General features: G+C 42.4%; 1 protein-coding gene across 3 annotated transcripts in view; it reads right to left on the bottom strand.

Moving 5' to 3' along the window:
• Positions 1-18,143, bottom strand: part of LOC140713893 (retinoic acid receptor beta) — a 259,900-nt gene that overhangs the window by 14,719 nt on the left and 227,038 nt on the right. For 2 of the 3 annotated variants that reach the window (XM_073024544.1, XM_073024542.1), the window contains exon 5: positions 17,768-17,944. The exons of the other annotated variant lie outside the window; for it this stretch is intronic. In XM_073024544.1, the coding sequence (XP_072880645.1) occupies positions 17,768-17,944 (177 nt within the window). The remainder of the gene's footprint in view (positions 1-17,767; positions 17,945-18,143) is intronic. 3 annotated transcript variants of the gene reach the window in all.

An 18,143-nucleotide genomic window follows, 5' to 3' on the forward strand; every position in this document is an offset into this window, starting at 1 on the left:
CCCCTCATAGTTTTGTATATCTTGATCAAATCTCCTCTCAGTCTTCCATGTTTCAAGGAATAAAGTCCTAACCTATTTAACTTGTTCTTATAACTCAGGTCCTCCAGACCCAGCAATATCCTTGTAAATTTTCTCTACACTCTTTCAACCTTGTTAGATCTTTCCTGTAGGTAGGTGACCAAAACTGTACACAATACTCCAAATTAGGTCTCACGAACATTGTATACAACTTCAAAGTAACATCCCATCTCCTGTACTCAGTACTTTGATTGTGCCTAAAGCTTTCTTTACAACTCTATCTACCCGTGACACTACTTTCAACGAATTATGGACCTGTATTCCCAGGTCACTTTGTTCTACCACACTCCTCGGTGCCCCACCCCTCACTGTGTAAGACAATGAATTTGAACTTGAATTTTTTGGGAACCTGTATGGGCTGTTATGACAGAAAGTAGCACTGAACAAACTATTACAATCCAGGCTGTTTAATACTGGCCATTATTACTGACATCTACACTCCTAAACAGTGAATTGATGTGGAGCTCACTAATATCAATAACATGAAAATGCTGTATAAATATAGGCTGTTTTTTAGCTGCTGTCAACAACGAGGCAACACAAGGCTATTCATCTTCCAGGAGAAGGCAATGGTGAAGCTCTTCTGTAGGAAAACTTGCCAAGAGCCTTCATGGTCTCCATGATCGTCTACGTCATACGACACAGCACATAATGATGACGGTGATTTGTTATAACCTCATTCAAATAAAAATTGTGCAGCTAAGACTAGGTGAGAGTGAAATGAATTCAATCATTGTGGTCTGAGTCATAATGTTCCAATAAACGTAAAACTGATACATCGAGTATGCAATTTCCTTTCCTTTGGCAGATTTACTGAGTATTATAGAAGAGTGCACAGACCTCTCATGTTTGGTGAGAAGGGACCATTGGATCATACAGTAATCTCACTGGTCCTTCGTTGAAAATGTTGTTCCCACAGTCGAGATTCTATTAGATTCAGAATCAGGAGTTTATTTTTATGGCTAAATAAAATATAAAGTCATGTGATAGTGTGACTGGGTCATAATGATGAAAACCCCCATTGTGTACACACCACGCACTCACGTGTATCCTCACAAGCATCTTTCCCATCTTCCAGATGGGAAACGGTGGTGAGATAAGACCAATCTTAAAATAGCATGGCTTTTAATTGTCATAAAGAACAGAATTTACAGCAGCTGAATCACAAACAAGAGAAAATCTGCAGATGCTGGAATCCAGAGCAACACACACAAAATGCTGGAGGAACTCAGCAGATCAGGCAGCATCTCTGGAAATGAGTAAACAGTCGACGTTTCTGGCCGAGATCCTTCAACAATTCGATGAAGGGTCCAGCCCAAAACATCGACTGTTTGCTCTTTTCTAGAGATGCTGTTTGGCCTACTGAAAATGTACAGTGGATTCTGGCTAACTGGGACACATTGGAACCAATACATTTTGGTCCAATTAGCCAAAGTTTCATGAAAATAGTTAAAACGGTGTAAAGAAAGACAAACCACCATTTAAATGAGTAACAAATTAAATATTTCAATGAAATACAGAACAAATTAGGACACTACCAATACAACTACAGTACTATAAAATTCTTAATAGTTCATAATAGTTACTGAGAGAGGAATTCATCCAATGTTCACTGCTGTGTTCTTTTGATTGACTGTAAATGAACAAAATCAACGCAGACACCTAGTGCTGTTAGTGGACTGCTTTCATACAATTCTTTCAATGATTCCATCCTCCAAATCTTCATTTTCATTGTAACTTTCAAGATGACTGTCGACACTTTCAAATTCTTTGTTGCTCCTAACTTGATGAAGAAGTGAAATCACTTCATTTTCACTCCTAGCTGTTTCTGACACCTCCAAGCCTGAATGCTTGAAACCGCAGTGAACAAAACAGTTTTGAATTGTCTTACTGCTTATTTCTTGCCAACTATCAGTGACAAAAATCACTTCTTTTTGAACACAAACACACACGACCGATGCTATTTAAAACCAGCTTTAAGCACAGTGTAGTGTCTAACAACCACACAATGTGCATCCGAATGATGCGAGATAGTCACCTGTCCCAATTAAAAGGCATAGTGTCCCAAATAAATGAAGGGAATCCTGGCTATGTTCTCAATTAGTTTTTGTTCTTTTAAAAGTTGTCCCAAATAAGTGGCTGCCCCAATTAACCAATGGACCAATTAGCCAGAATCCACTGGACTTCAATCTAATTTCCATTGAATTTTTTAATTTAGCAATATGAACTCAGTACCTCCTGTACCGAATAAAGTGGCCACTGTCTATTATTGTGACATTGTTGTATAATAATGAACAAAATGTACTTCATTCGAATCTCCATTGACTTCTGTAATGTAGCAATGTTGACTAATGGGGTGAAAACTCTCACCCCCGAGACAGTTTGAGAGGGATGTGGAGGGTCCAAACAATCAGCTTTGCTGCCCCCTTTATTTCCCTTTTCAAATCAGTTTCAGGTTATTGGATTGGTGTTAATTTAATCACCGGCTGACTAATGCCAGATAGTGAATCTACTGAAAGTCTGTACTGGTGGCCTCCCAGTCTAACCTCATTCATAAGCCCATAAGGTATAGAAGTAGGTCATTTGGCCCATCAACTCTGCTCTGCCATTTCAATCATGGGCTGATCCAATTCTTCCAGCCATCCCCACTCCCCTGCCTTCTCCCCATACCCTTTGATGCATCTCAGTTCTAAATGGACGTCCTTCAATACTGAAGTAGTGCCCTCTTGTCCTAGACTCCCCTACCATGAGAAATAACTTTGCCATATCTAATCTGTTCAGGCCTTATAACATTTGGAATGTTTCTGTGAGATCCCCCCTCATTCTCCTGAACTCCAGGGAATACATCCCAAGAGCTGCAGACATTCCTCATACGATAACCCTTTCATTCCTGGACTCATTCTTGTGAATCTTCTCTGAACCCTCTCCAATATCAGTATATCCTTTCTAAAATAAGGAGCCCAAAACTGCACCCAATACTCCCAAGTGTAGTCTCACAAGTGCCTTATAGAGCCTCAACATCACATCCCTGCTCTTATATTCTGTACCTCTAGAAAGGAATGCCAACGTTGAATTTGCCTTCTTCACCACTGACTCAACCTGGAGATTAACCTTGGTGGTATCCTGCACAAGGACTCCCAAGTCCCTTTGCATGTCTGTATTTTGAATTCTCTCCCCATCTAAATAATAGTCTGCCCATTTATTTCTTCTATCAAAGTGCATGACCATACACTTCCCAACATTGTATTTCATTTGCCACTTTTTTGCCCATTCCCCTAAACTATCTAAGTCTCTCTGCAGGCTCTCTGTTTCGTCAACACTACCCACTCCTCCACCTATCTTTGTAACATCGGCAAATTTAGCCACAAATCCATTAATCCCATAGTCCAAATCATTGACATACATCGTAAAAATCAGCGGTCCCAACACTAACCCCTGTGGAGCTCCACTGGTAACCAGCAGCCAGCCAGAATAGGATACCTTTGTTTCCTGCCGATCAGCCAATGTTCCATCCATGCTTGTAACTTCCCTGTAATTCCACGGGGCCTTATCTTACTAAGCAGCCTCATGTGCGGCATCTTGTCAAAAGCCTTCTGAAAATCCAAGTACACCACATCAACTGCATCTCCTTTGTCTACTCTGCTTGTAATTTCCTCAAAAAGTTGCAGTAGGTTAGCCAGGCAGGATTTTTCTTTCAGGAAACCATGCTGGTTTTGGCCTATCTTGTCATGTACCTCCAGGTACTCCGTAATCTCATCCCTAACAATCGATTCCAACAACTTCCGAACGACTGATGTCAGGTTAACAGGTCTATAGTTTCCTTTCTGCTGCCTCCCACCCTCCTTAAATAGCGGAGTAACATTTGCAGTCATCCGGTACAATGCCAGAATCTATCGATTCTTGAAAGATCATTGCTAATGCCTCCGCAATCTCTCCAACGACTTCCTTCAGAACCTAAGAGTGCATTCCATCAGGTCCAGGAGATTTATCCACCCTCAGACCAGTAAGCTTCTTGAATACTTTCTCAGTCGTAATTTTCACTGCACACACTTCACTTTCCTGACACTCTTGAATGTTCGGTATCCAGCAGATGTCTTCCACTGTGACGAGTGATGTGAAATATGCATTCAGTTCCTCTGCTGTCTCTGCGCCCCTCATTACAGTATTCCCAGCGTCATTTTCTATTGGTCCTATATCTACCCTCAACTCTCTTTTACCCTTTATATATTTAAGAAAGCTTTTAGTATCTTCTTTGATATTAGTCACCAACTTCCTTTCATAATTCATCTTTTCCTTCCTAATGACCTTCTTAGTTTCCTTCTGTAAGTTTTTAAAAACTTCCCAATCCTCTATCTTCCCACTAACTTTGGCTTCCTTCTATGGCCTCTCTTTTGCTTTTACTCTGGCTCTGACTTCACTTGTCAGCCATGACAGTGTCCATCTTCTATTCAAAAATTTCTTCTTATTTGGAATATATCTGTCTTGCACTTCCCTCATTTTTCACAGAAACACCAGGCATTGCTGCTCTGCTTCCTGCTAATGTCCCTTTCCAGTCAACTTTGGCCCATTCCCCTCTCATGCCATTGTAATTTCCTTTATTCCACTGAAATACTGACACATTGGTATTTATTTTCACTTTTCTCAAGTTTCAAAGTGAACTTATTATGATCACTGGTTCCTTAAGGGTTCCTTAATCTTAAACTCTATTATCACCTCTGGATCATTGCACAACACCCAATCCAGCACAGCTGATCCCCTTGTGAGCTCAACAACAAGCTGTTGTAAAAAAATCCCTTACACATCCTACAAATTTTTTCTCTTGTGGTCCAGTACTGACCTGGTTTTCTCAATCCTCTTTCATGTTAAAATCCCCAGCGATTATCATGACATTGCCCTTCTGACACACTTTTTCTATCTCCTCCTGTAATTTGTAATTCAAATCCCAGTTGCTGTTTGGAAGCCTGTATACAACTGCCATTAGGGTCCTTTTACCCTTGCCATTTCTTAACTCAATCCTTAGAAACTCTACACCTTCTGATCCTTTGTCATCCCTTTCTAATGATTTAATATTATTTCTCATACACAGAGCCACACCACCTCCTCTGTCTACTAACCTATCTTTCCGATACACCGTATATCCTTGGACATTCAGCTCCCAATGGCAGCCGACCTTTAGCCAAGTTTCAAAAATGGCCACAATGTCATACTTGACAATCTATAGCTGAATTTCAAAATTGTCTATTTTATTTCTTATGCTGCATGCATTCAAATATAACACTTTCAGGCCAGTATTTGTTGCTTTCTGTTTTAACTGCACCACCCCTCTATTACCCTGTAACTCATCCCACTGGCTGTGATTAAGCCTCATCTCCTGCCTGTTCTTTCTATAATCTCTGTTGCACGTTACCTTTGATTTATTTCTGTTTTCCCCTTCCTTAACCCTATCACTCCCATCCCCCGCTAAATTAGTTTAAACCTTCCCTAACAGCTCTATTAAACCTGCCTGCTAGGATATTGGACCCCTTTGGGTTCAGGTGTAACCCGTTCTTTTTGTACAGGTCTTAACTCCCCCAGAAGAGGCCCCAATGATCCAGGAACCTGAAGCCCTGCCCCCTACATCAGTCTCTCAGCCACACATTAATATGCTTGATCATGCTATCATCATCATATCCCTTGTATCTGGGCGAGCTATGTTGTGTATTTAATATTTCAGTAGTATTTGTGTAATATTGTAAATATATTGTTTAATTGGGCATTCTTGTTTATTTAAATGATTCAGTATGGGCCACGTGTATAAATATGTGATGGTGTACGTCACTGTGCTTCCACGTGGTGTGTTCGTGCTTTGCTTAAAGTGAGGAACAAATTGAGACTCACATTCTTGCTGTCTTGTTTTTCCTTTGAAATAGCTTCACGTTTTGATCTACAAGCCCTGAATTGGCCCAGACTACTTTTTGTAGGTGCCAGACGGTGCTGTAGTGCCACCCAGACCAGACTTTGAGGCGAGTGGTCCCCGGTTTGAATCCGGCCAGCTCCTTGCATGCTTTCCATCCCATCTGGGTCGAGTGTCGAGCTAGCAACTTGGCCTCGTAAAAACAAGCAAAACTGCTAAAGAAATGGCAAGATTGCCACAAGGCGCAGAAAAGAACAACAATTTTTTTGCAGGTGCATATAGAATCCCCAAAATCATTTTCACAGCCTGCTGGTGGAATAATGAAAATACCCTTTGAAGGGTTTTTATGCCCTAAATTAGCATAAGTATGTATCAAAGAATATCTAAAAGAGTAAAGACAAGAGAAAATCTGCAGATGCTGGAAATCCAAGCCACACACACAAAATGCTGGAGGAACTCAGCAGGCCAGGCAGCATCTATGGAAAAGAGCAGTCGATGTTTCAGGCCAAGACCCTTCAGCAGGAAAAGATTAAATATTAGCTTTATTTATCACATGTACATCAAAACATCAAAACTTGGAGTGAAATAAGTTGTTGGCATCAATGACCAACATAGTCCGCGGCTGTGCTGGGGCAGCCCGCGAGTATTGCCACACTTCTGGCACCAACGTAGCATGCCCACAACCTCATAACTCTAACCCTCATGTCTTTGGTATCTGGAGGGAACCGGCGTACCCTTAACAAATTCCAATATCAGCAGACAAGTTACAATATACAGGCAAAGAGGTTATCATTCAGAAAGTACTGTTTGCTCTCAAATTTATTCCATAGTTGCTTTTCAAGAATTTGTTTAACTCGCTGTAGTCTGTCTACATTCTCATCCGTTAATTGTTCGATTGTCAGTGTAAACACCAAACACTTACAGAATAGTGAGCTGTGTTGATTGTGGGCTTCAGGAAGGGGAAAATGAGGGAACACACACCAGTTCTCATGGAGGCATCAGAATTGGAAAGGGTGAGCAGTTTTGAAGTTCCTGTGTGTCAGCATCTCTGGAGGAACTACCTTAGACCCAACATATTGATGTAATTACAAAGAAAGTACGCCACCATCTCTGTTTTATTGGGAATTTGAGAAGAGTTGGTATGTCATCAAAGACGCGAACAGATTTCTACAGACGTATTGTGCAGAGCATTTAACTGATTGCATCACTGTCTGGTATGGAGGGGCCGCTGCACAGAATCAGAAACATTGTAAACTCAGCCAGCTACATCATGGGCACTAGCCTCCCCAGCATCCAGAACACCTTCAAAATTTGATGCCTCAAAAAGGTGGCATCCATCATTAAGGACCCCCATCACCCAGGAAATGCCCTCTTCTCATTGCTAGCATCAAGGAGGAGGCACAGGAGCCTGAAGACACACACTCAACGTTTCAGGAACAGCTTCTTCCCCTCCATCATCAGAATGCTGAATGGACATTGAACCCATGAACACCACCTCACTATTTTTTCCTCTCTTTTTCCACTACTTGTTTAATTTATTTTTTTTCTTTTTTATATATACTTGTAATTTAGTTTTTTATTACTATGTATTGCAATGCACTGCTGCCACAAAACAACAAATTTCACGATATATGTCAGTGATAGTAAATACAAATTTCAGAGTTGTATTTGGATACATGCTTTGATAATAAATGAAACTTTGAACCTTTGAGTCTGATTCTGATTATTCTTGCAAGTGAAAGTGTATGAAAGGTTCCTGACTGTGTATGCCTTGATGTTGCACTGACCTTTTAACCTACTCTAAGATGAATCTAACCCTTCCCTCCTACATAGCCCTTAATTTTTCAGTCATACATGTGCCTGTCTAAGAGTTTATTAAATGCCCCTAATGTATCTGCCTCTACCTGGCATGGTGTTCCACCACTCTGTGTAAAAATCCTACCCCTGACATCCCTCCTATACTTTCCTCCAATCACCTTAAAATTATGTCCCCTGGTATTAGCCATTTCCACCATGGGGAAAAGTCTATAGGTGTCCTTTTGATCTATGCCTCTTGTCATATAACATATAACAATTACAGCATGGAAACAGACCATCTCGGCCCTTCTAGTCCGTGCCGAACGCTTACTCTCACCTAGTCCCATCGACCTGCACTCAGCCCATAACCCTCCATTCCTTTCCTGTCCATATACCTATCCAATTTTTTTTTAAACGACAATATCGAAACTGCCTCTACCACTTCTACTGGAAGCTTGTTCCACACAGCTACCACTCTCTGAGTAAAGAAATTCCCCCTCGTGCTACCCCTAAACTTTTGCCCCCCCCCCTTTTACTGTTAATATGCTTATTTGTAGTCAGTGCCTTCTGCCTCACTCACCAAACCCCTGAACCTGCTTACAGATATTTGGACTGAAGTTTCGATATCTGTGCCGTACTGCTCTGTGACTGAGTCTAAATGATGATCCGTCAAGTCCCTCCCATTTCCACGTGCGTTGTTTCCAGGTCTCCACTGCACTGTAATTCTGTGTGTGATGAAATAACGAATGTTTCACATCTGACAGTAATGTGTATGCCCCAGTCGCCTGTGTGTGCGTACATGCCACACAGAGAGAAGAATTGCACCTATTTTCTGGAAGTGGGCTCCTGGGGTACGTTGTAGCTCAGGTTGTTTACTTGTTATGTTTATTTTAAATTCATCATGTTATTCTCAAAAAAATGCTGCCTCAGGTGTTAGAATTGGAAGGCCAATGACTCTCATCAGGTTTCGTTTTGCCAGATATTAAACCTGGTTATTTTTGCTTCTTTACTGTTTAGCCATACTGGTCTGATAGATTTCTGATGCTTTTCTTCCTCAATTTCTCACCTTTCTAGGATCAAGGATAAACCTTATTTGCCATATACACTCAGTGGCCAATTTATTAGGTACACCTGTACACCTGCTCGTTAATGTAAACATCGAACCAGCCAATCATGGGGCAGCAACTCCATGCATAAAAGCATGCAGACATGGTCAAGAGGTTCAGCTGTTGTTCAGACCAAACATCAGAATGGGGGAGGAAATCTGATCTAAGTGACTCTGACTGAGGGATGATTGTTGGTGCCAGACGGAGTGATTTGAGTATCTCACAAACTGCTGATCTCCTGGGATTTTCAGACTCAACAGTCTCTAGAGTTTACAGAGAATGGTGCAAAAAACAAAAAACAAATCCAGTGAGTGGCAGTTCTGTGGGCAAAAACTCGTTATTAATGAGAGAGATCAGAGGAGAATGGCCAGACAGGTTCAAGCTGACAGGAAGGTGACAGTAACTCAAATAACCGCACGTTACGACAGTGGTGTGCAGAAGAGCATCTCTGAAAACACAGCAAATTGAACCTTAAGGTGGATGGGCTGCAGCAGCAGAAGACAATGAACATAAACTGAGTGGCCACTTTATTAGGTACAGGAGGTAACACATGAAGAGCCACTAAATGTACGTGGATTAGGATTTTGCTGTGGTGAGTTGGTCAGGGTGTGACACACTACAAGAAAACACCATTCAACAATTATAAAGAATGAAGGTTTATATAACAATCAAGTTAGAGGTTAAAGTACCAATATGGGAATAAATGTAAAGAATGATATAAAATATCAAGTCAGAGGTTTGCTGGGGAACCTGCTTTATTTCTGGCGCCTTTAACGTTTTGTCTAAGTTGATGCATTTTGCAGTGTTCATGTTGCTGTAGTCAATGCAACAGTTAAACGAGCTCGGAAATTCCTTGAGTTTCACCCTGTGGCAATGGTGTCTGGAATAATGATCTCTTTGTGAGTGAGTTCACTGGAATGACTGATTCATTCTCTCCCATGCCCTGAAGACAACCAGTTGGTCTGGAGGAAAGGCGGCAGGCTGCATCAAGCACATACACTTTGTAGACGTGAACAATCATTGCAGACAGTATCCACCCTGCAAACTGCCTGGTCCAAGAGCTCCTTCTTGGAAAATGCAATAGGACTTCGACAACAAAAACTACATGTCATCTTAAGAGGTTGAGTGTGTGAGAAGCTGTTCCTAAAACATTGTGTGTGTGTGTGTGTGTGTGTGTGTGTGTGTGTGTGTGTGTGTGTGTGTGTGTGTGTGTGTGTGTGTGTGTGTGTGTGTGTGAGCGTGTGTGTGTGTGTGTGTGTGTGAGTGTGAGCGTGTGTGTGTCAGTGTGAGCGTGTGTGTGTGAGTGTGAGCGTGTGTGTGTGTGTGTGTGAGTGTGTGAGCGTGTGTGTGTGTGAGTGTGTGTGTGTGAGTGTGAGTGTGTGTGTGTGCATTCGTGAGTGTGTGCGTGTGTTTCTAGACACTGGTGAGTATCTGTGTGCATGTACTTCAATGCTGAAGAGCCTAAAGACCCATACTCAACAATTTAGGAACAGCTCCTTCCCCTCTGCCATCAGATTTCTGGATGGTCTATAAACCCATGAACACTACCTTGCTCTTCCTTTTTTCGCACTATTTATTTATTTGTAATATATTGCAATATTCTAATTTATTGAGATACAGTACAGAACAGACCCTTCCAGCCCAACGAGCTGTGCTGTCCAGCGACCCATCTATTTAACCCTAGGCTAATCACAGGACAATTTACAATGACCAACTAAACTACTAACCTGTGTGTCTTTAGCCTGTGTGAGGAAACCCATGCGGTTCATGGGGAGAACATACAAACTTCTTGTGGATGGAATTGAACTCTGAACTCTGATGCTCAGCATCATGGGAGGAAACCGGAGCAACCAGACGAAACCCAAGCACTCAAGAGAACATACAGACTTCGTACAGAGTACTGCAGAATTAAACTCCCGAGTCTGGTGTCCCGAGCTGTAATTGCTACGGTGCACTGACCACCACGCTACCGTGACTTTACACCATACTGCTGCCTTTAAAAACATCTTTCATGTCACATCAGTCACTGATAATAAACCTGCTTGTGATTTTGAATTGTGCATATGCATTGGAATTTTCACCAGCTATTGCTGGTTAAGAGGGGATTGAGCTAACCCTGGTAGGCAGGTGCAAAAAAAATGATTCAAAGGGGTAATGGAATGATCAGTTTTACTTGGAATTGGAATAGGTTTATGACTGCCACATGTGCTGAGGTAGTGAATCAATTGTCATGCTTACTGGATCAGATCATTACACAGTACATTGAGGTAGAACAAGGGAAAACAATAACAGAGTGCAGAATAAAGTGTTAGAGTTGCAGAGAAAGTGCAGTGCAGACAGGAAATAAAGTGCAAGGCCATAGCAATGGGTCAAGATTCCATCTTAGCATCTGAGGAACAGTTCAATTTTGCTTGTGTCCAATTACTATGGTCTCTTCAGTGAAGAATATCACAGTGGGATGTTTTGACATCGGGCTGAGAGCTACACCTGACTACACTCAGGTTCTTTGGCCCTGAGCCTCAGCTTAATAAATCAGTGATGAATGCAGTGTATAACAACAGGGACGCTGCTCAGTTGTCATTGCAATGAGACTTTATATCTATAAATATTAAAGGATATTTCTCAATAGGAACTAAAATAGCAAACAAAATGTTGTACACTTTGCTTAATTATTTATGTATTGGTAAATAGGTTTATTATTTGCCACACACAAAATGCTGGAGGAACTTGGCAAGTTAGCTGGCATCTATGAAGAGGAATAAAGAGTTAATGTTTTGGTCTGAAAGGTCAACTCTATATTCATTTCCATAGATGCTGCCTGACCTGCAAACAGCAAATAGCTGTTTCTCCAGCATTTTGTGTGTGTTGCTCTGAATTTCCAGCACCTGCAGAATCTTTTGTGTTCATTATTGTCACAGCGACAGAGACTCAGTCTGTCTTGCATAAGGGTTCATACAGACCAGACCATTACACAGTGCATTGAGGTAGAACAATAATAGAGTACAGAATAAAGTGTAACAGTTGCAGAGAAAGCATTTCAAGGAAGCTCAAACAGAACAGGTGGATGATGCATCTGCTGTGGAAAGACCTAGTTAGATTAGGGTTGCAATAATGTGTTTACTGTAGATCGAGGCAGATTTACAGTAATGGGGAAATGGGAACACCTCTTTTTCCCTTATTAGGGAGAGACAGCGAGAGCCTGTGGTATGTCGAATTACTGGGTGAACGAGTAGTCTTTGGAGTTCTGCAAGTCTGTGTCTTTACTGATACTTTTCAGTGCTCGGTGGGGGGTGGGGGAGGGGGGGTTGGGGGGCTTTGGGATTCTAATATTTAACTGTCGTTCATTCTTTGGGGCACTCCTCTGTTTTCGTGGATGGTTGCGAAGAAAACACATTTCAGGATGTATATTGTATAAATTTCTCTGACATTAAATGTACCTATTGAAATCTATTTACCAGAAAGACAGCAGAGCTGAACAGGTTCAATGCTGGGGTGGCAGTTAGCGGCAGCTGTAAGATCGGGGTTTGCAAAGAAGGAGTTTACACCTTCTCCCTTTGACCATGTGGTTTCCTCCTGGTGCTCTGGTTTCCTCCCACATTCCCAAGATGCATGGATTAGGGTTAGTGAGTTGTGGGCATACGGCGTTGGTGCCGAAAGTGTGGTGACACTTGTGGGCTGCCCCCAGCACAATCCCCACTGATTTGATTTGATGCAAAAAATGCATTCACACAAAATGCTGCAGGAACTCAGAAGGTCAGGCAACATCTATGGAGGAGAACTAATAGTCGACTTTTCAGGCTGCAATCCTTTATAAAGGGTGGAGAGGAAGGGGAAAGAAGGCAGAATAAGAAGGTGGTGGAGTGGCCACATTTCTCCGTATGTTTCAATGTACATGTGACAAATAAAGCTAATCTTTAATCTTTAAACTATATATCTTCTGATTCAATCAATACCCAAGTGGATGAACTGTATATACATGTCATCAAAGACACTAATTTATTAAACTGTGCTTTTGACATCCCCAGTAGACTGATCAATATTGGATGGTCCCAATATAATGTCCAATTAGGATGTACAACTCCAATGGATGGGTTATGCCTTACTCCCCTCACTCCAAACAGATCCTTTTCTCCCTGTTAAAGGAAGGTCAGCGAGCCCCAGGTGGGCAAAAGAAACGATTCAAAGATAATAACAAAATCAGCCTGAAGAAATCCAACATTATATCTAAAAGCTGGGAAGACATTGCACTCAATAGATAGACCTGGAGGAAATCTGTTCAAGAGGGAGCTGTGCTAGATGAGAACGAACTCCACTGTGTCGCAGAGAACAAGCAACGCTGCGAAAGTAGAGACCGTACAGCCAAACGACACAACCACTGACCACAGTCACCACCTACTCTTACCCAGAGCACACCAGAACATATAGATCCCAGATCGGTCAAAACTGCAACCTGAGGACCATCAATAGACAACTCCTCCCATTCAAGATTCAAGACTGTTTAATGTAATTTCCAAATTACGTTAACAAATTAACTGCTACTCCAGATCCAATGCAGCACAAAAAATTACACAATAAGATAACAAAAAAATAAAATAAAACACAATAAATATATACATACGATTAAAAAAATTCCCTCCCCCTCCCCTCTTCCGCTATTCCCCACTCTGGTCTTTTACATCTTCTCACCTGCCTATTACTTCCCCTGGGTCCCCTCCTCCTTCCCTTTCTCCTACGGCCCACTCTCCTCTCCTATCAGATTCCTTCCACTCCAGCCCTTTACCTTTCCCACCCACCTGGTTTCTGGCTATCCTTCTTGCCCTCCACCCACCTTTTTATTCTGGCATCTTCCCCCTTCCTTTCCAGTCCTGAGAAAGGGTCTTGGTCCAAGGTGATGACTGTTTATTCATTTCCCTAGATGTGCCTGACCTGCTGCGTTGTGTGTGAAATGTGTGTGTGTAGTTTATACAGAATACATAAATTGACCATATGTCCATAACATGTTGTTAGGCACAGGAGTGTCTGTACATAAAGTGACTGACAAGAAATGATAAAGGAGTGGTGATTGGGGGTGTGGAGGGGCAGTAGCTTTACTTCTTGGGGAAAGTAACTGTTTTTGAGTCTGGTGGAATATCACACTAGAGTTGAGAAATCTGCAGTTAAATGCAGCTCCATCTTTGCTTACCAGTGTTTCCTGACGTGTCTTGTTACTGTTTTTATTAGTGCGGAGGTGTCTACCATGTTTACTTTAGGTGAATTGGGGAGTTAATGGCTTGTTTGTTCAGTGAAGTTACTGCTACTAACCAGCGCGGAGTGCTTTGATAGTTCTTGGCCCCGTTTATTTTCAGTCAAGTGGCTGGAGAGATTGTTTCTGAAGCGTAAAGCTACTGACAGATTGACTCAGGCCACCTGACAGCAATTTACCAGACCATGGCTTTGATTGGAAAGAAAACACTATCGATCAATTTGTAGGAAGAGAAAAAAGTTACTGCTACATAAAAAATTACTGTGTAATCCTTTCCTTTTGTCTTTGGTGATGTACTTGGTAGAAGATATTGTGTAAAAAGTATGTTAAGTACATCGCTATCATCATTATGTGCTGTGTCATATGATGAAGGTGATCATAGTCTCATGATCATAATTGTTCTTCGCAAATTTTTCTACAGAAGTGGTTTGCCATTGCCTTTACAAGACGGGTGACCCCAGCCATTATCAATGTTCTTCGAAGATTGTCTGCCTGACATCAGTGGTCGGATAACTTGTGATCTGCACCAGCTGCTCATATGACCATCCACCACCTGCTCCCACGGTTTCACGTGACCCTGATCGGGGGCTAAGCAGGTGCTGCACCTTGCCCGAGGATGACCTGCAGGCTAGCGGTGGGAAGGAGCACCTTACATCTCCTTTACTAGAGACGTATCTCCACCACAACACCCGTGTTAAATACAACATACACACAAAACGCCGGAGGAACTCAGCAGGTCATGCAGCATCAATGGAGAGGGAATAAACAGCTGAAGTTTTATGCTGAGTCCATCAGGACTGGGAAGGAAGGGGGCTAAAGCTAGAACAAGAAGATGTGGGTATGAAATAAGAAGCTGGCATGGGATAGATGGAAAAGGTAATGGCTGAAGAAGGAGGAATCAGAATCTAGAAGACTCTTCCATTAACTGCTCCCTATACACATAGGAACATTCTAACATATTCACTATCGTGTTGCATCATGGTCTGATACAGCAATGTGAGAAGCTGCAGAATGTAGAAAACTCTGCCTGATACATCACAGGCACACCCCCAACATCAGTGATACCTAAAGGACGCGGTTCTATCATCAAATATCTCTGCTCTCTTGGTATGTCATAATTTGAGAGATGGTGTTTTTTATTTATCACATGTACATCGAAACATCAAAGCATGCAGTGAAATGTGTTCTTTGTGTTAACAACAAACAGATTCTAAGGATATGCTGGGGGCAGCCTGCAAATATTGCTTTGCTTCTAGTGCCAACATAGCATGTCCACAACTTACCAACCCTAACCAGCACGTCTTTGGACTGCGGGAAGAAAGCAGAACACCCGGAGGAAACCCACACAGTCATGGGGAGAACGTACAAGCTCTTACAGACAGCGGCAAGAATTGAACCTGTAATCCATACGCTACCATGTCACACTTATCGGCAGGAATACAGATGTCTGACGTCCCACACCAGCAGGTACAACCTGCTTCCCTTCGACCGTGGTACCGACAGGTAAAACTCTAAAATCACTACAGCTTAGCAACACTATCACCACTCTGCACTGAAATACATGTTTTTTGGTTCTTATCAAGTTCAAGTTTATTGTCGTTCAACCATACACATGTACACAGCTAAATGAAACAACATCCTCTGGGACCAAGGCACAAAACACAACTATAGCACATACTGTATATCACATACTGCTCATAAAATAATATTAACAGATCATAAAAGTATTCTGTAGATGTACAAGTTGTCATAAAGTGCATATATGACGTATAGTTAAATATACAACTGTGTTACTGTTACTGACGATGTCATAAATAACATGTACTGAGTGGGAGCAGGGCATTCAGAAGTCTCACAGTCTGGTGGAAGCAGCTGTTACCCAGCCTAACTCTCCTTGTTCTTATACTGCGGTACCTACTGCCTGACGGTAGGAGATCAAAGAGATTGTGGGGTGGATGGGGAGGGGTCCTTGACAATATTGAGGGCTCTGCGAGCAGCGTGCTTCGTGTATATATCCTGGAATGAGAGGGCTTTGTTGGCGATAGAGTCCCCGATGACTCTCTCATCAGTCCTCACAATCCGTTGCAGGGTTTTGCAGTCAGGTGCCTTGCAATTCTCATACCAGATGGTGATACAGCTGGTCAGGACACTCTCGATGTGCTATGCTAGAATGTGGTTAGAATGTTCTTTCTTGTAAGATTGCGCCTAATTTATGAATAATTTATCTTTTTCTTGTGAATACTGTTTGTCTGCTGCTCTGTGTCTGTGAGGCTGCTGTAGGTATGCTTTCTACTGCACCTGACTTGTGCATGTGACAATGCCCCTTGACTTTGACTTGGCCTAAGATCGCAGTGCTCTCAGCTGGTTTCAACACAATAAGTGGAAAATATTAAGGGCAGATTATGATGAAAGAAGGTAAAACTTTAAAATGATTCTGAACACAGAACATACAGCTCAATACAGGCCCTTCAGACCATGATGTTTTACCGACCTTTTAACCTACTCTAAGATCAATCTAACCCTTCACTCCTACAGAGCCTCTATTTTTCTGTTGTCCATGTGCCTATTTAAGAGTTTCTTAAACGACCCTAATGAATCTGCCTCTACCATCTGATGCACCATCAATAACTCTCCGAGACGTGAGGCGAGATATCGGCTTTTATTGGCTGGAAGAAAGAACAAGCAGCAATTGACCACCATACTACATCCTGGAGACTGAGGCCAGGGCTCAGGCTCCAATCGCCTTTATACCAGGGTCCGTGGGAGGAGCCACAGGAGCAGTCAGCTGGGGGGTGGGGGGGGGGTGCGTGTCCAGACAGGTATATGTAGTTCACCACACCATCATCCCTGGCAGATCATTCCACACACCCAGCACTCCCAGCTCACAGTACCTGGACTGAGTAATGTGAAGAAGTGGTGGAGGTTGCCAGCCCCACCAGTATTTAAGAGGCATATGGATAGGTAATTGGAGGATAGTGATTTGCAAGGTCATGGACCGAACATGGGCAGCTGGGACTAGCAGGAAGGATGCTGTGGTCAGCACGGACCAGGTGGGCCAAAGGGCCTGTTTCCGTACTATATGACTCTATTGCTCTATGACAGAGTGGACAGACAGCACCCTTTCCCCAAGGCGACAATCACCAAAACCAGAAAGCGGAGGAAAGTACAGGGAGGACGTCAGAGGTGGGTTTTTTACACAGAGGGGAAAGTGCACAGAGCACTCTGCCAGGGGTGGTACATACAGAGGTAGACACATTAAGATCATAAGACCTTGGAGCAGAATTGCACCATGACCGATTAATTATTCCTCTCAACCCATTCTCCTGCTGTCTCCCTGTAATCTTTGATGCCCTTACTAATCAAGAGCCTATCAATCTCTGCTTTAAATATACTCAATGATTTGGCCTCCACAGCTACCTGTGGTAATGAATTCCACAGATTCATGACCCACTGATGAAAGAAATTCCTCCTCATCTCTGTTCTAAATGGATGTCCCTCTGGTCCTAGACTCCCCCGTGACAGGAAACATCCTCTCCACTTCCACTCTATCAACATTCGATGGGTTTCAATGCGATTCCCCCTCATTCATGTCCAGAGCCATCAAACGCTCTTCCGGTGATCAGTTACTTTCATTCGGAGTGTGGTACTTACCAGGATGTCCAAGCAGGCAGCTTTGAGAAGAGTAATCTGATCTGCAATGGTCAGGCTTGTGAAGCCAGGCAGCCTCTTAGCAAATTCCACTATTTTGATAATGCACTTTGTGGCAAGTTCACTGAATTTGTCCCACAAACCCAGGTCAAGCCGTACTCGGTGGTCAGCACTGGAATTCTGTAATCAACAAAATCACTGAATGTATAATCACTGTGAAGGAAGAGTACATAACAAACTCAGTCTAGTACAGCTTATCGATTCACATAAAGACCAGAACTTAAACTGCTGCTGGCCAGAAACTTTATAATTTAATTTAGAAATACAACATGGTATGAGGTTCTTCTGGCCCAACAGGTCCACCCACCCAATTGACCAA

The sequence above is a fragment of the Hemitrygon akajei genome, chromosome 20 (assembly GCF_048418815.1).
Source record: "Hemitrygon akajei chromosome 20, sHemAka1.3, whole genome shotgun sequence".
NCBI classification, from domain to species: Eukaryota; Metazoa; Chordata; class Chondrichthyes; order Myliobatiformes; family Dasyatidae; genus Hemitrygon; species Hemitrygon akajei.